Below are 26,759 nucleotides of genomic sequence, written 5' to 3'. Positions count from 1 at the left end.
CTCCGAGTCCCACCTGCTGGCGGCGGAGAGACAAGGAAGGGGAAGAAGGAAGAGGAGGAGGGGTAAGAGGCGGCGGCGCCAGCCCACTCCTCTCGCCGGCGCCCACTCCCGGGGGCTCCGCAGCCCCCCGCTCTCGGCCTGCACCAGCCCCCCGCCCCCGGCCCGGCCCGGCCTCCCGGCCACACCGCGGCAGCCGCCGCTGCAGCCCCCAGCCTTGCCCGGCGGGGCCCGGCCCGGCCCGGCCCGGCCGCCGCCGCCGCCGCCACCCGGAGCCGCCGGCGAGTTTGAGGGGAGCGCGGGGCGCGCGGCGCCGCCTCGATGTGTCCAGGAGCCGCCTGGTCGCCCCAGACCTGCTGAACAGCCCCGGCGCGGCTGCCCGAGAGGACGAGCGAGGAGGCGCGGCGAGCCCCGGAGAAAGGGAGCCAGCGAGAAAGAGCGAGCCCGAGAGCGAGCGCAGGGAGCGACACCATGCCCGGCTGGAAGAAGAATATCCCCATCTGCTTGCAGGCGGAGGAGCAGGAGAGAGGTGAGCCAGGCGGCGGGGCCGGGGAGGGAGGGCAGGGGTCCGGGCCGGGGCCGCCCGGTGCCTCCCTCTCCCCGGCTCCCTCCCGACCCGTCCACCCGCCGACGGGGGAGGGGCGCCGCGCCCTCAGGGCCCGCGGGCGAATCCAGGTGGCGTCTTGCGAACTCTGATTCATTTTTTTTTGGTGGGGGGGCGGGGGGCGTGCTGGGGGCGGCATGGGGAGAGGGGTGGTGCTGCAGCAGGGAACTTTTCGCTTTGGGAAAGATTTTTCTGGCGAGGATGTAGGGGAAACTCCAGCTTCTGCAGGGCCCGCTTGCACGTGGAGCTCCGAGCGGCCGTCTGTGGGGTGGGTGCTGGGGGGTGGTGGTGGGCAGGGAGGGGGGTTCCTGCAGTGCTTTAAGTGACTTTTCAAACTTTCCTTCACCTCCTGCGGCCACCCTCGCGTTGTCCCCGCCTCTGGCTGGGCTGAGACGGCATTGCCAACCCAAAGTTGCTGGAGATTCATAAAGAAGGAGAAGGAGAAGGAAGAGCGTAGGGGAGGCAAGGGGGCGCTGCCGCAGGTCTCTAGAGGGGGAGAGGAGGGGAAAGATTTTCCCCTCGCTCAGGGTCTGGGGCTGGGAGTGACTGCATGGAGATGAGTTATGCCCCAGCGCAGTCCCCGCTGTCAGTTTAATACCGCAGGACTGCGGGCTTTTCTTAATTACTGTCTATTTTCTTTGCAAAAGGCGGCTCTCTGTGCCTGGTGCCTTGCAGACCTTTTGTGCTTCAGCTTGACAAGTGTGCTGGACACTTTGCTTTTAAGTGACTTGCGGAGAGGAAAGTTGAAGGCCTTTTACACCTTAAAGGCTTAGTTCTGTTGAGGTCATTTTCGTGGTGTTTGGATTGTGCAGAGGTTGGCCAGGGAGTTTAGCTTGGTAACCTGGATATGATGTACTAAGTGCACCAGAATTTCCTATACAGACCCCATGGGGCTAGAGGGGTGTGCACGGTGGCTCTGCTAGCATCCAGAGGAACGCTGGCTGGCAAGGTCCACCAGGGTTTATCCCTTTGCTGCTTCTACCCTGTCCTGTCCTGGCTTCGAGGAAGGTGCTTTAGAACTGGATAGGTTTCAGGATGCAGGAGCTGCATGGGCTGTGGGAAACAGCCAGTGCTGAGGTTAAGCGGCGCAGCATGAGTAGGTGGGTGAGGAAAGCAGGAGGAGGCCAGTCTGGTGTGTGGAGAAGGCAGAGTTGTCAAGGGGGCTTAATCCAGCAGTTTGGTGAGCTGGTATGGACGGTGGCTTGGTTATTGGGCATGTTAAAAGTTTCAAGCTTTTGAATAACACTTACTACTGAAGAACCAATGTACAATTTCCAGTTTTTCTCTAGGTGGCACAACCTGTCTTTGGTTTGTATCCTGTTTAATGACTCAGGGAATTCATCCCTTTTTAAGCACTTCCTTATTAGATATGTGCATTCATTTTCCAGCACACTTTCTGGCAGGTGACCTTACGTCTATCCATTCAAAAGGCACCCCCGCTTTGGGAATGCTTCTGCTTCTCCCTTCAGTAAATCATATCTTTAAAGTTGCAAATAGCAGTACCAATAATTTATAACCAGGTAAAAGCACTACATGAAAACATTCTGTCAAGCATGCAGTGACTGTCCTATCAACTAAATGTCACAATGTACTTGGCATTAAATGTATCAGTTTGCTGGAAAAAAAAAAATCACCATGCTTCCGACAAGTTTTATCAGAATGCTGAGGTGGGTAGATTTTTGGATTGTGACAAAATGTGCTTGTATGTCTTCTGGAAATATATGGTAACATTGAAAGATGATTGTCTAATCTGCTTGGTGGAGATAAGACTGAAATTCCTCCAGAGCATAAAAATCTGAGTAAGAAATTGAGTATCCTGCCTTATCTCCCCCAATAGGAGAAAACAAAACATGTTTGTTACTTTTTGCCTTTTTTCACTTTAAAAGTTTCTTCTTTCTCGCTTTAATTATGAGATGCTTTTCTAAATAATTAGTATATATTTTTGTTTGGTTGTAGCATTTCTTTATGAAGTCCTGCTTCTTTTGGAATGGACAAATATATGGTTTTGTTTCACAATTTCCTGTCTAACTGGTGTTTGTGTTTCAATTGTGTGTGTGTGTGTGTGTGTGTCTGTATAAATACATATATTAAATATATATTTAAATAAACTGAGCTGCCTATGTGGCTTTTAATGCATGTGTCAGAGGACATTGCTTGAGCTTGGCTTATCCTTTTGGATGAATTTCAGGGTAAAGAGATGAGAGATGTTTTCTATTTGTATTTCAGGTCAGATTGTGTTAAGCTTTTCCCTTGACCCTTGAAATTCTAAGTGATTCAAATAACGTTGAATTGGATTCTTTTAAATATAAACAAAAAGATTAAACTGTCAGGTTGGTCAGGAAAATAATGAATATGGAACAAATACATTTTAAATTTTGTCTTGGGTTAACATTAACCAAAAGGTCAATTTCTAATATCTTACTATTAAATTCTGAGGTTGATTGTGCTCATCTAAACCACTGCTCTTTCCACATTCCCCAGAACCCCAATCTACATGTAAACATTCTAAAACCCATTATGGAGACTATTCTAGCATAACATTTTTTTCATGTAGATTTTATTTAGTAAAATCTCTTCTTGAGATGTAACGTAAATTAATACAAGATGCTAGCTTCTTTGAGGACCGCATATTTGAAGGAGTATGTATCTTAGCCTTATTCCTAAAAAAGAAGAAAAACATGCCAACTCAATTCAAAGATTGAGGGAACATGCTTTTCTGTTATTGCCACATACAAAAAGAGGCTTGGTTGTTCTATACAATTTCATGTCGTATCTACACACCATTCATTACTTGGGTTCATCTCGAAGGCCTGTGTCAAGATGACATTGAGTAAGCTATTGCTATGGCATGCAATGCTGAGCAGAGAAACTGTAACATATGGGTTGTTGCAGTAAATGCAGTCACTTCCAAAATGACATGTTAAGACTCACCCATGTACGCTGACATACTATTAAAATTCAGAACACATTTCTCCATCCTACCCAGTACCCTTGATTTTCTGCCTGATGTGCTAAACCCAATCCATTTAGAAGCCACTTAATACACTTTGGGGTAAATGTTGTAGGAGAAGAGAAATGTTTCTGAAAACTGTCCTGTTTGATATCTCTTCCAATCAAATTAAATTAAGTAATGTATTCATTGTTTTACATCTGCTTATTAGCTGATCATGTGTGATAGGAAAGTAGTTGTTGAGAAAATTCTTAGTGTAAAGAGATAGATGCTTCTGTAATTAATGATGCTTTTCTTTTGCCGGTACCATACATTCTTACTTCTGTGCCTTTGATTAGTAAATGTTTACTGTGTTTAATAATGTGTAGTTAGGATAGAAAAACATAATGCTTGGAAAGATTATCTGTTTCTGCAAACATACTTCTTGGTATTTTTATTATTGAGGAAAAGAGAAAAATATTAATTTGTATTTTCTCATTTCCTTTGCTTTTATATTTAAACAAATATATATAATCTAATTATATAGGTGTGTTAAGTGCATTTCACATTAGCATATACATTCACCAGGGGAAAACACATGCATTTTTTATAGCACTTCACCCTCTTGCCTTTTTGTTCTTCTTACAAGTTTTGGAGGTCTACAAGTGAAACTGAGAACTTCTCTTTAGATTTCTGTTTTAGAAATTATTATTTCTTGACAGGGTCTCGCTTTGTCACCCAGGCTGGAGTGCAGTGGTGCAATCACTGCACACCGTAGCCTCTACCTCCTGGGCTCAAGAGATCCTCCTGCCTCAGCCTCCAGAGTAGCTGGGACTACAGGCATGTACCATCATGGCTGGTTAGTTTTTTTTTTTTTTAATTTTATTTTTGTGGATATTTGGACCCCTTTAGATATAAATAAACAGCTTTTATAACATATCTATGAGAAAGCGCAGGGAGCTTAAGGAGTAGACCTTTACTACAACCTTGGCCTGTTTCATTTCCCAAATCACCCATATCAAGGAGATCTGGTGACCCTACCCACAACCTCCTTAACAAAAAGTCCAATTTGGAATTTGATTTTTTCCTGAGGAACAAAGTAGGGAAAAGAGAAGAAAGCAAAGAAATCTAGGGCCTGCTTTGTTTCAGGCACCGTGTTAGATGTTTCCCATTTATAATTTGGTACAGTCCTTATAACATGCCTGTAAGGTAAGTGTTATTATTCGTCACCCTGTCAGATGGGGAAACTGAGGTTCAGAGAGCTAATGAATTTGCCAGAACTTATAAAACCAAGACTTAGGGCATTTATTTCTAAAGAGATATTTAAAAAGAAGTCAAGTTACATTTCCTGAGGTGAAGTTTGTAGAATTTTATTAACATTGTAACATCTTTCCCTTTTGGACAAAATTCTAATAAACTGCCATCAAATCATTAGGAATTCATTAGAGAGTTTTCTTAGTTATGTATACTGGGAAAACACTTCTACAGTATATTTTAGACTTTTGACAAAGCTTTTGCAAGGTAGGTGTGTTAATTAACTCTAACAATGAGGATTGGAACCTCAACATATTTTTAAGTTGAATTATTTGACTACATTTTAAGTAACTCATTTAAGTGAATGGGTTTTTCCACCAAAGACTTGCCATTATTGCATGCTTTTCCTTTTCATTCAAAGCGTATTTGCCATGAAGGCAAGCATTAACAAGAATTGAGTGTTCTTCCTTACTGTGAAAAACTGGGAAATGATTGTATTGTTAATAGCCATTGTATATTTGTCCTTTGCCAACATTTTATTTAATTAAAGCCAAAATCTGAACTCTGGCTACCTAACAGACAGCCCAGTGGTCAAACAGAGAGGCTTCAGCTAATGCTTTCTTCGGCAGCAACCTGATTGGTTTCGTTCGTGAAGAAAAAGAAATTTCAACTGATATTAGTAAAAGAATTTAAGAATTGAATCTTATGGGTTTTAAAACTGTTATATTAAATGCTGCAGATGGCAAACTATTAAACGCATTTAGGATTTGATTCATTTATTTTCGATTAAATTATAATAGTAGTAACACAAAATACAAGAGTGATAGTAATACAAAGTAACATGTCTAACAGAGAGAACAATTCAAATGCAAAGCCAAATGCTGGGTTTGAATCTCTTGTTTTATCTTTTATTAAAGTTCATTTATTCTGAAATTGAAAAGATTCTTAAATATAAATATAAAAAAATCTACTCATACAAATTTTCTTATTCAAGAAGCCTACTTGTTTAGGTATGTCAGTGGCCAAAGGGTGCTATCAGCTTTATGGGAAAATTAGTGTTCTTCAAGTATATCTGCATATTAAAAGCACCTGATTTAATTTCTTACCACCTTTCATTTCAACAGTGACTAAACTTTAAGCACCAAGTGAGGTGATGAATAGAATGTAAAGAAGTTATGGTTTGTATACCAGATAGATTCCTTAAGTGTCAGCACAGTAGTTGGTGAGGAGATATTTGAGGTCCAGATGGCATTGGGTTTAAATTCACTCCAGCACTTACTAACTCTAGGAGCTTTTTAACTTTTTAAAGCCCTTGTTTTCTCTACTTTAAGATGAGGACAAGAAATATCTATGTCATGTGAGGATTAAATGAAATTAACAAATATGGAGGAATGTATGACAGTAACTTGCAGATGGTTTGGAGTTCAGTAATGGCAACTACCATTTTAATGGTATATTGATATAGGTCTGTTAACACCTTAGGATATCCTGATGATGAAACAATCAATCAATAATTTTTATTCTTTAAAAACCTCATAAAACATTTTTTAAAAGTCTAATGTTTTGTGAAAAACTACACTGAAACATAGAACTTGATGCAGCCAAAGTCTTTGATGTATTCTAGCCCAGCTCTCATGAAAACAAAGAATCTAGTGTAGAGAGAGAAATGTATCCAAGACCACATTTCATACACTTAGCAAAAGTTTATTGAGTACCAACTGCCAAAGTGCCATGATGGGATGAGAAAATAATGGTTTCCATTTTAAAGGAGATTATTAAGTATAGCTGTAGAGTCATGGGCTATGACAGATAACTCCAGGACAGCTTCTCTACTCTTGTACAGATTAATGCGGAGGGAGCAGAGAAGAGAGGTTGATTGTGCTAGAGGTGGGTGGGAAGAAAGACGTTTCTGAAGACAGCTGTCAGAGGAGGTGGCATAGAGGAAGTATTAAAAGACTTGAAGGAAGGGGAGGAGATTAGAGAGTTGGGAGGGGATAGAAGGAAAGGAATTTCAGGCAAGGAGCATGGTATGTTCCAAAGCATTGTGAAATGAGACTTTCCAGGAATCATGACTGGTTTCTTCAAGGGGTGGAGTGTAGAGTATGAACATACTTATGAGCATAGAATATAAATATTCATTTCCCCCATGGGATGAGGAATGGAGCTGGATGGGAGCATTAGACTAGAAAGGGCCAGATTGGAAAGGGCTTCATATGCCAGATTAAAGAGTTTGATTGTATCTGGCAGGCAATAAAGAATTTATAGGCTTGCAGCAGAGGAGTGTCAGGATCAGATTTTTGTCTTAGAAAGCTCATCTTGGCAGCATGGAGGAAACGTTTGAAAAGGGAAGGCCTTGGAAGGGAGCGAAGCAGGTGGGAGGCTACTGCCCTGTTTCAGGCCATGCAGAGCTACTCAGGAGATGGACTTGGTGACCAGGTAAATGTAGGAAACATGAAGAGTGTAGATCGCTGGTTCAAGTACTGTTAGAATCAGAATTGTATCTTGATACCCAGTATCTTGATACAGAGCCTGGTGTTTTTTCTATCACATATTGCATTTTTTATTGCCTCACTCCCCCTGTCAATGTAGGGGAAAAAGTAAACATAATGTGGTAGAATAATATAAAAATAAAGAACCACCAAAGTGATGGACTACCAGACTGTGCCATGATGATAGCTTATTGTACAATAGCTTTCTTCTTTTATTTATATACAATTTATATTACCTACTCTTAAAGGAAAAATAATTATTCTGTACCTTTATCTCCTAAAACTAATTTAGAATTTTACATGAGTTTTTAAGCTGAAAGAGAGGGAATGGTTGTACTGTATTTATTTTTTAGATTTATCTTCCCTGGTAATGCAATTGGGTAGGTTTTAAAATTTATTATTTTCTGAAAACAACTAAGTACTCTGTGAATAAAGTTTTAATATACTTCTTGTACTATACTCAAAATCAGAAAGCCAGAGTTTAAGTCCTCTGTCTCTCAGCCATTTTCCCTGGCTGTTTGGCCTAGGTATAGACCGACCATCTTGACTGTGGCTTTCTCATCTGTAAAGTAAGGATGATTCTTGGCATACTGACCTTCGGGGGTTATACTTAGAGGTGAAAGCTACTAATGTAACGTTATTATATCACAAAGGCCAGAAGTTGGTGAAAGACAGAGGGTCTTCAGGTACATTTGTCTATTAGCAGGCCATCTCTGGATGGAGGCATTATTTGGATAACTTGTGTTTCATAAATTAGAAATTTTTATTAAAACATTTCAATCCGTAGTCTTCCAAAATGAAGTTCAAACATGAAGTTCCCCTTTGGACTCCCATTTGTAACAAAATAACTCAAGTAATGCAACAAAGTCACAATGCATACAATGTTGCAGCTATCCAAGGCAGCCTCAGTTCTGGCTGCAGCTGGAAAAGTCCAGCTTAAATACGGAGTGGGCTCTGCCACTCCCTGGTGTTACTTATCTGCTTCTTTCAGTCCAGGCTTCTGACAACCCAATATCCAAAAGATCATTATTCTCAATTAAAATGATGTTTGGAACCTTTTGAAGGGAGGAAAAAATTCTTGCAGCTCTCCACTGCCAACATCTTTTTTTTTTTTTTTTTTTGAGACGGAGTTTCATTCTCGTTGCCCAGGCTGGAGTGCAATGGTGCGGTTCCTGGCTCACTGCAACCCCCACCTCCTGGGTTCAAGAAGTTCTCCTGCCTCAGCCTCCTGAGTAGCTGGGATTACAGGTGTGCACCACCAGACCTGACTAATTTTTTTGTATTTTTAATACAGACGGGGTTTCACCATGTTGGCCAGGCTGGTCTCGAACTCCTGACCTCAGGTGATCTGCCTGCCTTGGCTTCCCAAAGTGCTGGGATTACAGATGTGAGCCACTACACCCAGCCAACATCATTTGTTTTTATTATACTACTTAAATAAGTACTAACATATAACTACATGTAAACTCCTGATGCTTATAGCTCTCATACAACCACAAAGCCAAAACAGATTGTACAAAAGAAAAACAAAACTACCTCCAAAATCAGTTATATGCAAATTAACAACATTGATTTCATATGACTTGATATTATTTGCCTGAAACTAAATTCCCTCTTGCAGTGTGAATATGGTACTTGCTGCTGTGGAAAGTAATAACACCACTTTTTTCTAGTCAAACTCTTAGGGAATCTTGGTTTAACAGTCTGATATCACTTCGTCTTTCCTAGGCATGAACACATCATTTACATGTGAAGTCCTCTATTCTCATTGGTCTATTATAAACTATTTTGATCTTAAATACAAAACCCAGTGTTAGCACTGAAAGTGGTGGCGGTATTAGGTTACATGCAGATCTACATTTGTTCGTCTTACACTCTTTGTAATGAAGGGCTGTTTTTTTCCTGTCACAGGCAGATATGGGGTTCCATAGCACCATGCTGTGGGTGAAACTCACTACCTAAGTTTGACTACACCTGTTCTTGTCCTCTTCAATGAGATGAACTCGCTAGTCACAGACTTGGATGTGGCAATGTGAAATTGCTATAGTATTTCTAAACACCCACCCTCATTTTCAGTACTTATGTAACCTTGGGCGGGTAATAAACAGTTTCTTGACTGGCATGATCCATAGAGCACATTTTGAATAGTACTGGTTTAAAGTATGCTTATATAGCTGGGGTTGGAGATAATGGTTCAGAAGAATGGGCGTGTGTGTATGTGCGCCTACAAATTTACACACTACTTTTAAGATATACAAATGAAACATAATTTGTTTCCCATGACTGCTTTTACCCTGCCTTCAAGTTTCCATCCCCACTGAAAAGGAAAACATTTGATCTTGTCAATTAAGAACATGTTAGTCTCTAGTTTAAAAAATCATTTTGGGTTCTCTAATTTCTCAAGGGTTTTCCCTTCCTTTATTCCCAAGATGACATTTGAGGGAAAGAGAAAGGTTAGTATCCTCATTGCCCTGGGTGAAGGGCATTTCATTCATTGTGTGACCCTCACTGTGTCTACTGCTCTGGACTTGGCACATTTGGTGGCTGGGCGTTGTGCCCTGGTATCCACTGAAATGAGGCTGTTCCTATTTGATCTTTGAATGTCATCTTGGCAGCTCATTTGGACTTCTTGGACCTCACCATTGTGTCTAGTTGTGAGATCCTTGTGGTTTGTGACCTCCTACCCAGGCCTTTTCTAGGTACTTGTCCCATCAGCATTTCTGTATCTCTCCTGGTAGCCAGACAGTGCTTAATTTTTTCTCTGAATCATGATGGAGTTTGTGGGATCTTGGGAGATGTGCTCAGCTCCACTTGTCGTAGTCACCTTCTGCAGATGTTGCCACTCTATGGTCCAATGCCATGTTAAATGTGGCATGTGCCACATAGTGGACCTTCATGCTAGGTGATAAGGGTCATTGGCCTCAATGTTCTCTAAATCCCTCAAAGAGACACAGATGTTAGTTTTTCTTTCCTTTTGTACTCGTCAAGGAGTTTTGAATCCTTGAAGAGTATCAGACGCTTACATCTGATCTTCTGCTCCTCCTTTCCTTTTTTCTCTTTGTCTGCTGTTCCATATCTGAAGTGGTTTAAGTTTCTTGAAAACTTAAAACTGTAAGGGGCAGGGATCAGGAGGGTGACTGTATGATAAAGGGGAAAAGAAGAATCCTATTCCTTTGCCAGGTGGACTCTTCTTATGATTTGAACATCAGCAAAGAAAGAAATAGAAATGGTCAAACAGCTTAGAGATGACATCGCTCGAGGCTGACAAGTCGTTTTGAACAGCACCTTCTACTAGTCTTCCTTGCACATAAACTTTTCCTACTTAATAGTTTTACTAGAAATCTGCCCTTTGTATTTTATTGGCAAATGTATGAACACAAGAACCGACGTATTTCTTCTCATAGTCGGTAGTGTAATTGCAGTGTGAATTTACTGTTAGGTGTTGATGTATTGTTAAGGTGTACTTTGTATTTTGAATAAAGATGTTTAGGTCATTACATATACTCAAGACTTCTTGTGTGAATTTATGTTAGAATTAATAAATCTTTTCCTTTTACTGTTGAAGTGTTTCTTTTTCACTTTCATTTATTGTCTGAATATAGACAATTGAAAATCTGATACACAATTTGACATCACAAATTACTAGGATTTATGTCTTTTTAAGGCACAGTTCATCATTTGAGAAAGGCACTGAATGTAGTTTTCACCTGTTGGTACATTAAAAAAGCAATGATGATAAAACAGTAGAAAATAACATAGTAATGTGATAGGTATTTATTTGTTTATTCTGGCATATAATCTGTGAATGGTTTCCTTCCTTCATATCTTCTGATGTCTGACATTTATATCTACTATTACTGATACTCACAAATTCCATTGCAAACCACTGAGAGGAACATACTAATATCCTCATGAAATCAAACTTTGATAGTTATAAGGATTTTCACATTGTCCTCTTCGTGTCAGGATTGTTGATTTTAAAAAGTGGCATTTAGAATTGCATTTTACAGATGAGTTCAAGTGTTTCTTTTTACATGTAAAATTTTCTAGTATGTGCAGAGCACATTTTCATTAAATGAAAACCTTGAACAAGGCAATATAAATTTAGTTTCTTTGTTACCATTTCACATTTTCTCCCTATAGTTTTAGTTATGAGAATGAAAATTTGCCAGGCTAGAATCAGACACCTGTAGTGCTGCATCTGCTGAGAAAACACCTCATCTGGCTTTGTTAGTGAGCCTGATGCTGATATACATATAAGATGCCTGCCGCCAAAGGGTAGCCCTGTTTTTTGTTGTTGTTGTTATTGCTCACAGTAATATAAAATTATGAGAATAGCATTGGCTATATACTCAATAACTGCATTTACTCAGACCCCTACCCTCCCAGACCCTAATGATCATACTGGAAAAAGAAGGAAGGGCAGTGTATTAGTCTTCCCAGGTTTCCACAGTAAAGCACTATATGCTTAAACAACAGAAGTTTATTTTTTTTTACATTCTTGGAGGGTAGAAATTCATTATCAAGGTGCCAGGTTCCTGGAGGGCTTTACCTTTGAGTTGCAGATGACTGTCTTCTTGCTGTGTCCTCACATGGCCTTTTCCTGATAGGTGTAGTGCAGAGAGAGCGGGGAGGGAAGTGAAAGCTCTCTGGTGTCTCTTCTTATAAGGACACTAATCCTGTCAGATCAGGGCACACCCTTATGACTTCATTTAGCCTTCATTACTTCCCTAGAGACCTTTAATCTCCAAATGCAACCACACAGGGGGTTAGGGATTCAATGTATGAATTTGGGGGCCACATAAACATTCAGTCCGGCCAGGCACTGTGGCTCATGCCTGTAATTCCAGCACTTTGGGAGGCTGAGGCGGGCATATCACTTGAGGTCAGGAGTTCGAAAGAAACCAGCCTGGCCAACATGGTGAAACCCTGTCTCTACTAAACATACAAAAATTAGCCAGGCGTGGTGTTGGGCACCTGTAATACCAGCTACTTGGGAGATTGAGGCAGGAGAATCGCTTGAACCCGGGAGGCGGAGGTTGCAGTGAGCCGAGAACATGCCATTGCACTCCAGCCTTGGTGACAGTGTGAGATTCCATATCAAACAAACAAACAAACAAAACAAAACAAAACCAAAAAAGCCATTCAGTCCATAGCAGGAAGATTATTCAGTGGCATATGTAATGCTCTTATAAATTTCATCTCTCAGTGTTTAGAAATTGATCCTTTTGAACAGATGATGATGGGCTGGTTTTAAAATATGGCTTTCGAAATTTTGGGGGAGAGTTTTCCCCTTGAGTGTCTATGTCTCCTCCATTTGAACTAGGCAGGCTTGTGGCTGATTAACAGGTAGAAAATGCTGGAGGTGACACTGTATGACTTCTGAGGCTGGTATGCAAAAGTCAAAGCAGCTTCCCCCTTGCTAGCTGGAACACTTGTTCCTGGAATCCTGAGCTACCATGCAGCTCTGATACTTCCAACTACACTGAAACCACAATGCTGTGAGGAAGCCGGTTCACATGGAGAGGACATGTATAGGTTCTCTGGTTGACAGTCCTGGTCTTCCCGTTTTTCTAGCCCAGGCACCAGACAAGTGGTTAAATGAGCCTTCAGATGATTTTAAGCCCTGTTTTTTGAGCCACCCCAAGCTTTGAGTCTTCATAACTAAGGCTCCAGGCGTCATGCAATAGATGCTAGATATGTTCACTGTGTCCTGTCTGAATTCATGACCATGGAATTTATATGCAAAATGAAATGGTTCTTAAAAGGAAGCTATGTTTTGGGATAATTTGTTACACAGCAAGAGTAACTGGAACAGACATGGTATGGCTCCTTTTTGGATCCCTTATCCCCTCCCCCCACTATACTATCAAGAACTCATTGTCTGTTATCAGCAAAATCCCTTATATCCTCAGCCCCTTCCATTAACTTCCCCCTCACCTTCTTGCTGTAACTGAAACTTGGCTCCCCCTTAGAGAGATCATTCTTGGTGCTTTCAATATTCATATGAATTGTCCTTCCAATTCCTTGGTTTCTCAGTTCTGTGTTGTCCTGTCATTCAGTTGTTATATCTGGCTATACCTGGGCTCTTTGCTTCTGTAGACACACCCCAGACTAGCTGTCCTCAAAATGTGGCCCAGTGGCTTCTGGGGGTCTCTAAATACTTTCAGAAGGTCTGTGAGACCAAAACTATTCTCATAATCATATAAAAACCTTATTTGCCTTTTGGACTTTTATTCTGTTATGACTGCATACTAGTTTTTCAGAGGCTACTAAAGGAATTTGTATTTGTATATTCTTGCATTTTAAACTTTTCTGTTTTAATTTCTAATATGGTAAATATTGAGAGGCATGACCAAAAACTTTTGGGAGTCCTCAGTAACTTTTAACAATGTAAAGCAGTCCTGAGACCAAAATGTCTGAGAGCTGCTGCCCTAGACTTTGCCATTACCAGTAACTACAACCCTGTCTTGTGTCATTTTCAAGCGTCCTGTTCTTATGTTACTTGGTAAGTAGAAGAAATTAGAAGACAACTTCTACTTCACCTGTGGCCATATAGTCTGTCTTCACTGCTGTGAAGCCTAATGGTGTACTCTTACCCAAGGTTAACCCTCCACTTGTGCACCACATCCCATTCCCGCTGGCCCACTCCAGGAGCGGCTCCAGCACATTCTCCCCTCTCTCCAGCATGACCAGGGTCTCCTTCTCTACTGGATTATTTCCAGCATACATACATGAAGTTATTTCATCTACTTTAAAAAACAGGCTTCTCTTTATCTGCAATTTTCCTAGTTACTGCTCCAGTTTTCTGCTTCCTGTAATAGCAAAATTCCATGAGAGATTTGCCTGTATTAACTCCATAGTAGTTATTATTCTCTCTTGAACCTAGTCCAATTAGGTTTTTGTGCCCTATTCTATTTCCTATGAAGAGAACCAATGACCTCTACATTGGTAAACCTAGTAGCCAATTTCCAATCACGTATTACTTGACTAGTAGGCAACATTTGAGATAATTAGTCCCCTACTGGAAGTGCTTTATTCACTTGGCCTCTGGTCTATCACATTATCCTGCTTTTTCTCCTCCTTACTGGCCATTCCCTCTTGGTCTCTGTTGGTGTTTTTTCCCTCGTGCCCCTGATTTCTACGTATTGGAGTACTATAGGGTTTGACTTTTTTTTTTTTTTTCAATACTAAGTCTTGCTCTGTCACCCAGTCTGGAGTGCAGTGGTGTGATCTTGGCTCACTGCAGCCTCTGCCTCCCAGGTTCAAGCAATTCTCCTGTCTCAGCCTCTTGAGTACCTGGAGTTACAGGTGCGCACCACCATGGCTGACTAATTTTTGTATTTTTAGTAGAAACGGGGTTTTGCCATTTGGCCAGGCTAATCTTGAACTGCTGGCCTCAAATGATCTGCCCACTTCGGCCTCCCAAAGTGCTAGGATTACAGGTGTGAGCCACTGTACCTGGCCCCCAGCTGTAGTGTTTTTATTTTATTTTTTCAGCACATGACAAACTATTTATTTTACTCACGTATTTGTATATTGTATATGCCTGCTGTTTATTGTTAATGGAAGCCACTTGAAAGCAGGAATTTTTATCTATTTCATTACTACTGTATCCCCAACACACAGAAGAGTGCTTGGCTCGTAGTAGGTGCTTAGTAAATATCTGTTAAATCAATTAAGTCTCTCAGGTTGTGTTACTAAGAGAGTAAGAGAAATGATTTGCAGATGATGATATAGTTGTGTTCACTTTTAAGATTTCCATTGCTTTTAGGGTTTACTTTTGAGCTTTAAGCATCTTGATTTCAGGGGAAGAAGAATCAGGAACAATTTATATTCCATATCTTGCCTGGTCTTCCCATTGTGGATGAAGAAGAATTGGGGACCTAAATAAACGTTACCTCCTCTCCTGCCACAAATAGGTAGATGGCCAGTAAGCAGTGAATTTCTCTTTCACCACTGGAAATCTATAGAGTGGTCCTTGAAAACTGCCTTTTAATGTCTAAATTTTCAAATTATTTCTGCTAAAATATACCTCTGTTGAGGATACACATGATTTTTAAAAATGTTTTGTTTAATTTTTATTTATATTTATTTATTTTTTTTGAGATGGAGTCTCTGTCTGTCTCCCAGGCTGGAGTGCAGTGATGCGATCTCGGCTCACTGCAACCTCCACTTCCCAGGTTCAAGCGATTCTCCTGCCTCGGCCTCTTGAGTAGCTGGGATTACAGGTGCACACCACCACACCTGGCTAATTTTTTGTAATTTTTTTGTTAGTAGAGACGAGGTTTCGCCATGTTGGTCTTGAACTACTGACCTCAGGTGATACACCTGCCTCGGCCTCCCAAAGTGCTGGGATTACAGGCATGAGCCACCACGCCCGGCCCGAGGACACACATGATGTTTTAAAGCAGAAAAACAGTAGAGGAATGTTTTGCAGTGAAAATCTTTGTCTCGATATTTATTCTGACATATGATTTTTGTGTTAGCAATCGTGTCATAATCTTATTTGTGTCCACATTGCCTGCCATGGGGCAAGATGTGATGTCGATGTTTAATATTTGTAAAGTGAATGAATAAATGGGATAAAATGAGTTTATATTTAAAAAAATAAGTCAAGAAAGAGATATTCCATACTTCTATATTCCCAAGGTATCTGCTTGGTTTCTCTCCTTATCCCCCAGCTTTGGAATATCAGAACAACAATTTTATGACTTTACTACATTTTTTATAATGCCTGGCACAGCATTCCTCAGGCATTCATTAAATACTTGTTGACTGAGTGATCTACCCCTTCCTTCTGCAGACTATTTAACCTAAGGGAGACTCCTGAATGAATCAGAGGCCCCTCCTGGATTCCTCATCATGGAACTAGTCAGTTAGATCTGGAATATATGCAGTGGATGAAGAATGAATATTCACTGATATAATTTTTTCTTTCTTTTATGGGAAAACAATCTAGGAAGCTTGATTTTAGGATAGAGATTTGGGCTTTAAGAATCTGAATTGGATTCTAAGTCTAACTCCTACACTAAGTGGTCCTATAGATTTGAACATACTATTTGACTTCTCAAGTTCTTCCTTTGTAAAATAACCATAGTAATACCTACTCTTCAGGGTTGTTGTAAAGATTCCCTCCCTCCCTCCCTCCCTTCCTTCCTTCCTTCCTTCCTTCCTTCCTTCCTTCCTTCCTTGCTTGCTTCTTTCCTCCCTTCCTTCCTCCCTCCCTCCCTTCCTTCCTTCGTTTTTGAGAAGAGTCTGCTCTGTTGCCCATGCTGGAGTGCAGTGGCGTGATCTTGGCTCATTGCAAGCTCTGCCTCCCGGGTTTACGCCATTCTCCTGCCTCAGCATCCCGAGTAGCTGGGACTACAGGCACCCACCACCACACCCGGCTAATTTTTTTGTATTTTTAGTAGAAACAGGGTTTCACTGTATTAGCCAGGATGGTCTCCATCTCCTGACCTTGTGATCCACCTGCCTCGGCCTCCCAAAGTGCTGGGATTACAGGCATGAGTCACTGCGCCCAGCCTGTTGTAAAGATTTTGAGACTAGCTGTAAAAATACCTGTCAAGAGTGGGCCACCAGTAATGATAGCTATATATAGAATAGTAAAATTTAGACAATAATGTAGTAATTACAAGATCCTATACAAAACCATGTCCAGGTTTTCTTGTTATTACGTGTGATGCAGTTACCTGAGGGTCATTTTAGAAGGTGAGTTCCAGGATGTTTGGGGATCCCTGTGTCTCATGAAGTTGGTTGAGGGAGGGGGACATTTGCCAGTTTCTCTTGCTAAAATAAATACTTGGTAACACAATAACTTCTTGTGAAAAACATTTGAAAAAATGATTATGAATATAACCCAGAAATTTACGCTAATCTGTCAGACTTAAGGCCTCCAAACGTGTCATAGAATAATACATACCTGGATAAAGGATTGATTTTAAAGAATATGCCTCCACTTGCTTTGTTGCTAATATGTGGTTCAGCCCGGCATCCCACTCTTTAAGTCACAATTTTTCAGTTCTCTTCCTGTCAGTGACTTCATTTGATGAATAGCTTTGTGCAATGTGAGGCTTTCAGTATATGTTAAACCAAGACAATAAAGATACTAACTAAACTATTTTCTTTCAGTATAGAGAACCTGCAAAGATGTGATGACTTGGATTTTGTTTCAACGGTTCAACTGATAGCTAATGAATAAAAAGAAAACAAAACAAAAAAACAAAAAACAGCAAAGCTTCTTTCTGATCTGAGGTTGTGGCAAACCTAACCTGGGATCTGACGGGATGCGTTTTGCCAGCTCAGATCTCTGCTACTGGAAACTTGCATTATTTACAGCCATTAGGAGCTCCCTGGCTTCCATCCACTCATGACTAGCTTTACCTCTTTGACCCCACTGTGTTATTGTCTAGCCCAGTTCAGCTGAATCTTTCAACACAAAACATATAGGGATCCCCTTCCTGGGGAACTTGCTTTGTTATTGAGGTCTCCGCTGATGGCTTCTTCCGTTTGATACTCAGTCTCATCACAGTAGGATTATGGAATCTTTTGCCAGAGTATCAATCTACATGGGTGCTACACATTACTGAAAAAAATTAGGAACATGGTGCTAGTTAATTCAAGTCTTCATGTAAAACTCCTTCTATCATAGTGGACATTTAAAAAAATCTCTCTGAAAAGTGCATTGGCCCTACCCCTAGTAGATGAATGTTGAACAAGTAGCATATCTAGGAAGCAAGTGATTAGCATCTATGGGCATCCCACAGGTTATAGTCCAGCCCCAATCTTGGTGGTTGGGATTGATGTTGCTGCCAAGTCCCTCCGTTTCATGTTCAGGCTCTGCCTATGTTCCTGGTGTCTGATACATAATTTTTCAGGATGCTGACATTTACTTCTTGCCCACACCACCATATACCCTAAGTCTTGCCAACATCTTTGAATGTCTTCTGCTGGTCTGTCTCTCCTCCGTTGTTCTTTTACTACGTCCCAAGTGCATGCTTTGTTCAGTATCTGCCTAAGTCTCAGGATACTGATTTTAGCCTTTTACTAGGTCCTGACTTTCCCCTAGTTTCCTCTTACCTTTCTGGTCATGCCAGACAAACTCTGACATTAGCTTCTGTGAAAACTGGTACCTGCAGAATTCCTCGGTGTTTGTTTATATGAAAGTTCATTGTGCTTCTTGATTGTGGGTGAATTGAGGAAAAGGGGCAAAGCAGTGGGCAGAGGTTGCAACATTTATTTGATTATAGGACACCTCTGCTACTGGAGCATCTTGTAGGGTAATGTAGTTCAGAAGACGCATGGAGAAATGCTGCCAAATAGAGTAGTAGTGACATTTGGGACTTGAAAAACATCTTAAGAGCAGGTATAATTCCCTCAACAACAGAAGAACATTAGTGCTTTAGAATGTTTGATTTTGAACTTTCTTGATGTTTTCTCTGCCGTTCTGTAGTGTTACTCTAATTAAAATATTTCCTCTCAATTCTGCTCTTTTTTCTCCAGTTGAGCAAATTCGGCATTTATTGAGGCCCTACTACATGTCATATGCTGTTCTAGTTGCTGGAAACACAAATGTGAATATGGGAGGCCTGCCCTTAAACAGTGAATTACAATGTAAAATGAACCTTTTATAAAGCTTGTCCTATATCAAGCCAATTATTTTGTTTTTCTTCATTTCAGGCCTAAGATGGCTTTATTTTCTTTCCACTCCAAATAATAAAGAATCCCGTTAGGGTAAAGAAGGAATTTCTGAGCATGTTATAAAAAAATAGAAAATAGGATAAGTTGCTTGAAGATTTAATATTTCTATACATCAAAACCTACCATAAACAAAATTAAAAGGCAAATAGTAAACTTGGAAGAACATTTGTAACATAAAAGACAAAAGTTTAATATCATAATAAAATAAGCACACAGTAGCTTTTAGTAAATCATTGCTGAATGAATGAATACATATATGAATTCAAAGCAATGAAAAAATCACCCCAGGAAAAGATGTAAACATTTGACATAGGACAAGTCACCAAAAAAAAAAAAAAAAAAAAAAAAAAAATTCAAATACACAAAAAAGCAAAGAAATGCCAATTAAAACAAAACAACTTTTTTTACCAATTATTTATTAATTTGACAAATACTAAGCATCCATTATCACCATACTGTTAATTGTTGTATAAATTATGTTATTTCACTTAATTTAAGCGACAATTCATTTCAAATAGGTATTTTTATCCCCATTTTATCAATGAGCAAAGGGCTTAAAGAACTAAGTCTTTTTTTTTTTAATTGTACTTTAAGTTCTGGGATACGTGTGGAGAACATGCAGGTTTGTTACATAGGTATGCATGTGCCATGGTGGTTTGCTGCACCTATCAACCCATCATCTAGGTTTTAAGCCCTATTTGCATAAGGTATTTGTCCTAATGCTCTCCTTCCCCTTCCCCCTCAGCCCCTGACAGGCCCTGGTATGTGAAGTTCCCCTCCCTGCATTCATGTATTCTCATTGTTCAACTCACACTTATGAGTGAGAACATGCGGTGTTTGGTTTTCTGTTCCTGTGTTAGTTTGCAGAGAACGATGGCTTCCAGCTTCATCCATGGCCCTGCAAAGGACATGAACTCATTCTTTTTTATGGCTGAATAGTATTCCATGGTGTATATGTGCCAAAATAAGCTAAGACTTATAGTTAAGATGTTGGCGGCAAGATTTGGGCTTAGACCTGTCCTCAAACTCTATGGTTTTACCTCCTATGGTATTCTCTTAGCATGAAAAATATCATGAAGGATACTTGATGACATGGGAAATTGATTATGAAACAGAATTAAGTAAAAGCAATTACAAAACAGTATGCATATATGATCCCACGTATGTTCTAAGAATGGTATATGGTTCTGAGTGCAATGGCTTGTGTCTGTAATCCTAGCACTGTATAAGGCTGAGGTGGGAGGATTGCTTGAGGCCAGGTGTTGAGACCAGCCTGGGCAACATAGGGAGACCCTGTCTCTACAAAAAAATTAAAAAAAATTTGCCAGGTGTAGGGGTACATGCCTGTATTAGTCCATTTCATGCTGTTGATAAAGACATACCTAAGACTAAGAAGAAAAAAAGGTTTAATGGACTTACAGTTCCACGTGGCTGGGGAGGCCTCACGATCATGGTGGAAGGCAAGGAGGAGCAAGTCACGTCTTACATGGATGGTGGCAGGCAAAGAGAGAACTTGTGTGGGGAAACTTTCATTTTAAAAACGTTAGGTATCATGAGACTTATTCACTATCATGAGAACAGCACAGGAAAGACCCATCCCCATGATTCAGTTACCTCCCTCCGGGTTTCTCCCATGACACATGGGAATTGTGGGAGTTACAACTCAGGATGAAATTTCAGTGAGGACACAGCTAAACCATATCGGTGCCTTTAGTCCCAGCTATTTGGGAGCTGAGATGGAAGGATTGCTTAAGTCTGGGAGGCCGAGGATGCAGTGAGCCATGATTGAGCAACTGCAATCTAGCCTTCACGACAGAGCAGTATTTCATCTCTAAAAAAAAAAAAAAAGTGTGTGTGTGTGTGTGTGTGTGTATATATGTTTACATATATAAAATTTTAAAAAAGGTATACGCATAGAGCAAAATTTGCAAAGATGTGTACTAAAGTGTGAACAGTGCATATCTGTAACTTTTGAGAGTTTGGCTGACTTTTCTTTCTTCCTAATCTGTACCTCCTAATGTTTCTACAATGTGTATGTTGTTATAAGCAACAATATTTTAAAAATCTTGTCACGTTTGTGTGTGTGTGTGTGATCTGAGTGTATGTAAACATGGCAGTATTTTGAAATCTATATGAAAGAGTTAACAGGAATAACTTTTTTTTTTCCCCCAAAATAAGACTAGAGGAAGCGCACACAGGGAATAGAACAGTGTGTTCTGTGGGCAGAGTGAATAAATAAATTGATAAATGATATGACCAGGTGACTAAGAACCACAAATATAAATTTCTAATACATATTTGGGGAAATAATATTAGCAATTAAAGACTTACAAATAAAACCATATGAAATAACTGTTTTTTACTTATGTGATTAGAAAAGCTTTATAAAAAAGAGACTGTCCAGTGCTTTCACAAGGTGTGCTGAAACAGGTAGTGCTTTGGAGAAAGCAATTTGATGATAGGTATAGGATGTCTAAAAATTGTTTATACAAACCGTGACTCAGTAATTCAACTTCTGGAACTTGATCCCAAGTAAATAATCCTAAATACTGAAAAAGCTTTTATACAAAGATATAATATGGCATTGCCCATAATTGTGAAAAATTGAAAGCAACCTAAATGTGCAGTGCTTTGGTAATGGAGTAATGGCAATCAGTAATCAATTACAGAATGTATTAATTATTCAACAAATATTAATCGAGTGCCTAAACTGTGCAGGCATTGTTTGGATGCTGAGGAGACAGCAGTGAACAAAATAGACAAAATCTCTTCCCCAAATGATTTTTTAAAAGATTTGCATAACATGGGAAATGCTGACTTTAAATTTTGGGTATAAAAAGTAGAATGTTAAATTGTATATATATTGACCTCAACTGTGTGAAATGAAACAGAAAAAAGCTTGAAAGGAAATACGTGAAAATATTAAGTTATCTTGCAATTGGATTGTGGATAAATTTTAAAAAAGCATTATTTTTTGCTGTGTGTCAAATTTTCTATAATAAGAATGTGTTTTTTAAGTTAGTAAAGTGAACATTAAACTTAATTGTCATTATTTACTATATGTTTGCAACATTCTCTTTAAATAGGAAAATTAGAACTTATATCCAAGTAACCATGACAACTTAATATAATTAAAACTACCAGAATTTGTGATTTTATTGAGCTTCTAAAACATCTTTGGTTTTACTGATATGTTTAAAACTGTTAAGACGCTGCTTTCATTAAAACACTTCTATAATAAATGGTAATTGTGTATTGAACAGATAAAAACTTACACTCAACAGATCAAAAAGTCCAACACAATGTCAGTTTGATTAGGTAAATGCAAATTTAATAGCCTAGAAATCCTTTCGACTTCTTATTTTACATGCCATAAAGAGTACAGTAATATATAATTCAAGTTCTAAAAATGGCTACGTAGGATAATAGTGCTTTTTTCCCTTTTCCTCTTTTAAAGTAGGAGGAGGGAATTTAAATTTCCATTGAAGCACTATTTTCTAGAGTGAAGGATCCCACTACTGTGATTCTAAGTAAACTTTAATTATGTTCCATACTTACACGTAAATTTATTTTGTGTAATTGGCTTGTGTTTTGAAATGTTTTAGATAGATTCTCTTAAGTTTAGGGATTGTTTTTATACTGTGTGCTTGAAAATAGGTTTGAATTAAAAATATTTTAAATTTAATTTTAAATTAGAAAAGATTTCAGTAACAGCTTAAAATGTTGAACATAGGTCAGAAAATTTTGTTTTGATTATATCAGAGGTTATTATTATGTTCTATGTAAATATACTGTAAGATTTAAAATCCAGGACTCAAAATTATTAAAATTAACATGAAATTCAGTCATGTCAGTGTTACTAGTAGAGCAAAAAGCCCAGCTAGAGAACTGAAGCAATGTCAGGAATCTTGTATGGAAGGGAATCGCCGTAAATTAGGTGCTATCAGAATCCTTTTTTTTCACGTGAGATTTGATCATGGAGATCTTTGGATTTTCCTAAGGTCATGTGGCAGGCAGAGGGGAGGGCTCCTCCTGCCTCTAGCAGCTGCTGCCCTTTGCTTCAGATGACACAGGCTTCTGCCTGATCCATAGGGGCAGGAGGTGAAGAATGATTGGCTTTGACTTTGAGGCTGAACTCAGTCGGGAAGCGGGGGTCAACTGAAGAGGGCTCAGGTTGTTTTCTTTCCAGTTTTATCAGAAAATAAAATGGCAGCTGTATTCTCTGCGAGATGCTCTTCTCTTTAAGGTGCTTAGTAAAGCCAGTCTCATCATACTACTTTGATGATGTGCTTCAGACATCAAAATTTACACCCCCAAATTGGGAAGGTTTGTTCTATGTGTTTCAGGTAAGTTTTCCCCTTCTAAGGAATCCACCTTCTCAGGCCCAGGCAGTGCAGGTGCAGTCAGTCTCTTTAACTGTTGCGGGTCTGATCACCCTCATGGCATGTGGTTGAAGTGTTGACAGCCCCAGCCCTGTCACCAGCATTTGACTGGTGTTGGAGATCATGGACAAAACACTTAAGTCAGTTTGAGGTTTACCGTGTGCTGGCCCAGCTTCCAGGGTGGTCTGGGCTGCCCCACTGCCACTCCAAGCATCTTTTTATTCAGTCTTTTTATTAAGGTAGCTACAACTGTGAGTTGAAACTTCAGACTAATTCCTTAGTGTGCTCAGAATCCCATTAAGTCTCACACTGGCTTACTCAGGTATTTACTCTCAGCGTATCATTTGCCTTCCTCAGGCCAAGACAGTGTGCAAGTGACTTTCTTTCCCATCCATGAACTAAATGGAAAGACGTGTCCTTCATTATGGCCCTTACAGGAAAGTTGCCTCCTGTAACAGACACACTATTGGGTTGGAGGAGCAACATAGCACAGATGTTCTTGAGTAATAAATACAGGAATTCCAGCTAATTTATTTGAGCTCTAAGTAACAGGGTGATCAAGATTCTCCTGCTTTCTTAAAACTCAGCAAAAGTTCATGTAGAATTTCTCTCTGTCTGTGTGTCTCCCTCCTTCCCTATCCTTATCCCTGCTTCTTTACCTGACACTGAATCAACAAGATTTTGCTGACTAATTACTTCATTGAAAATATCAGAGAATACAGTTACCCACTCTTCCCAGTTTAAACACATCTTGATTATCTTTTTCTAAACATGATTTTGAATCCCATCTCCAATGTGCTGTGTTACATTTTCTGCAGCTTAGCTCAAGTAGGGTTGAGCGCATACACTCTGGAGATGACCTACTTCTATTCAAATCTTGGCTCTGCCATTTATTAGCTATGTGAACTTAGGAGCATCTTTTACTGCCTCTCTGCCTCAGTTTGCTAATGTGTAAAATGGAGATTAGTGATCATATGTTCTTTGGGTTATTGTGAGGATTAAATAAACTAAGATACATAAAGCATTCTGCGCATAGTTAAGTACTCGATAAGAATTACTATAGTGCTGCTTATTTCAGTCTCTCCTTCTGGATTAGTATATTGCAAAAGCATTGAAAAACATGTACCCAGAGCATATATTTTGTACAATTCTTTTTTTTTATGTTGAACAGTATATGACAGGACTCTGGATTAGAATGTGTTTAAATTATAAAATGGAAACATTATGACAGTCACTAGAGGAGAATTAGAAGTAGCTGGTGTCAGCTTGAGCACAGCAGAATGAGATAAAAAGCAATTGTTATACATAATACACCCTGGGAATCAACAGGAATTTTACAGTAATTATGATTATGACAACAGTTGTAGTAGATTTTCACAGTAGCTTTTTCTTTCAAAGATTTTTAAGGGAAATGTACAGCCACTTAGAAAAATCTGTAAGAAAAAAATTTTAGCACTTTTATTGTCTATAGAAGGTGAGAGTGAGCAAGAAAATGTTTGAGTGGTTTCCCCAGGGAATAATACCAGATCAATAACTGGTAAATCCAAGCAGCTTAATTTCTGATTTGCTTCTTTAGTATCTACAAATCCTAGTTCTCTCAAGATGGGAGCAATTTGCATATTAAATTTAGGGGAAAAAGTTCTTGGGATTAAATCCCTTAGGTGAATGTAACATGATTTTCTTTTGCAAAGATATTCAACTCGTGGAAGAAATGCCCCTACTCCTCTATATCCCCCCAGGAATGAGCTGGTAGAAACAGCTCTTGGGAGAAATTGGAAGCATTATTAGCTTTTCTCTAAGCATTAGTGTGGTTTTCTAGTTCTTTTAGAACTGAATATTCAGAATTAATAGGCACATATCTTAAGATTAAAACTCATGGCTCTATTATAAAAGGTTCTCTCAGGGTCAGCTTTACCCATGGGTGGAATGGGCCCTAGATAAGTTATTTCAATTCAGCAGCTGAGAAATGCCTTTGGATTTCCTCCAAATAGCTTCTTTATCTATTCACTGTTTGAAATTCCACATTAGAGATTCTCCTTTAAAAAAAAATAAACTTCAAGTTTCAAATCTTCTGTACAAATGCAAATATCTCAGCATAACTAAGTAATAAATATATTGAGTAACATGTTAGTAATGTGCAGTAGCTTATAGTAATGTGTTAGTGAGTTTATAAACTTTTTTTGTGGATTATGGGGTTTTTCTCTGGCCTTAAATAGTACTGATAAGGGAGAGAGCAATATGATTCTTGGTTATTGGGAGAAGGGGTGGGAGAATAAGATGATGATGATGCCCCAGCTATGAGAATGGGGGGCGTAGAAGAAAAGCTGGGTGATGGAAGCCAAACGCCACTTAATTATCTCTTTTGCTCCTGGCTAAGCCTTCTTTCTTGATCTTGGAGAAAATGGGGAAAAAATCTTTGACTTTATGCCTGAAGACTTTTGGTTGTATCTTTAGGAGGGGCTGATTGATATATTTTGCTTTTGGGTGAGAGCTATAGATCACTTTTGCGGTCTCAGAAGAAAAATGATATTTGGGGGATGAATGGTTATAGTTTTAATGAAACTGGGAAGACTTTCAGATCCTTCCCAAGTCCTAATAACAGACTTTAGGACTTTTTCCAGAGTTTAGCAATTCCTCCTATCAGCAGGCTCCAGAAGAGAATTCTGTGTAATAAAGATGAATACTTAATTCGTGGCTTTCAGGAGGATGAAAACCAAAGGAAGAGTAGGTGCTACATCAATTTCAATGATGGCAATAGAACTGCAAGGGCTCCCCAGAGGACCTCACTCTCGCTTGCAGTCCCTCGCACCTGCAGAGCCAGGCTTGGCCTTTGTCAGTGAACAGCACACACCTGCTGGCCCTTATCTACTCACACTCTCCAGGCCATTTAGAGCCAGGGCTGCAGGCAGATGGCACCACCCTGGGATCCTTTGTCATTCCAAATTGTGCTGTCATGTGGACAAGTCCATTCGTCCCATGTGAAGCTCTTCTCTGCTTACTCGGTTGCAACTTGCACGGAAGATGTATTATGCCCCTGTTCCTCTGGACACTCATACTTAGAGTCTAACCCTTGTGCTTAACTCTGTCCTGGCTCCCACTGCTCTGGCTTTGCTCTTATCCTGATGGCTCATAGTCATGATACACACCCATCCATCAGAGCTGTCCCTTCAGTCTCTGCTTCTAATCTGGTACTGTTCTCATTGTTCTCACCACTAAATTGTCCTCAGTCCTGGCCTCTTGATGACTGGCAACCTGGCCCTCTCTTGGAGCTTTGTTTCTGAAGATTAAAAATGTAAAGATATTTAAATTCAAATACCATATAAGAGACTGAAAATTTAGGACACACAAGCAATAAGACATGAACAAGTTAAGAAAAAAAATGCCTCGCAGAGAAATAAGGA

The 26,759-nt window shown here is 39.8% G+C and overlaps 1 protein-coding gene across 2 annotated transcripts in view; it reads left to right on the top strand.

The window, feature by feature from the left end:
- The first annotated feature begins 204 nt into the window (after positions 1-204).
- The window catches only part of GRIP1 (glutamate receptor interacting protein 1), a 716,930-nt gene continuing 690,375 nt past the window's right edge, over positions 205-26,759 (top strand). The window contains exon 1 of one of the 2 annotated variants that reach the window (XM_055238452.2): positions 205-526. In XM_055238452.2, the coding sequence (XP_055094427.1) occupies positions 469-526 (58 nt within the window). In that variant the 5' untranslated portion in view covers positions 205-468. The remainder of the gene's footprint in view (positions 527-26,759) is intronic. The other variant, XM_055238455.2, reaches the window with a different exon arrangement.

Source organism: Symphalangus syndactylus, chromosome 13, assembly GCF_028878055.3.
Source record: "Symphalangus syndactylus isolate Jambi chromosome 13, NHGRI_mSymSyn1-v2.1_pri, whole genome shotgun sequence".
Classification (NCBI taxonomy): domain Eukaryota; kingdom Metazoa; phylum Chordata; class Mammalia; order Primates; family Hylobatidae; genus Symphalangus; species Symphalangus syndactylus.
This window is presented reverse-complemented; position numbering and strand designations above follow the sequence as displayed.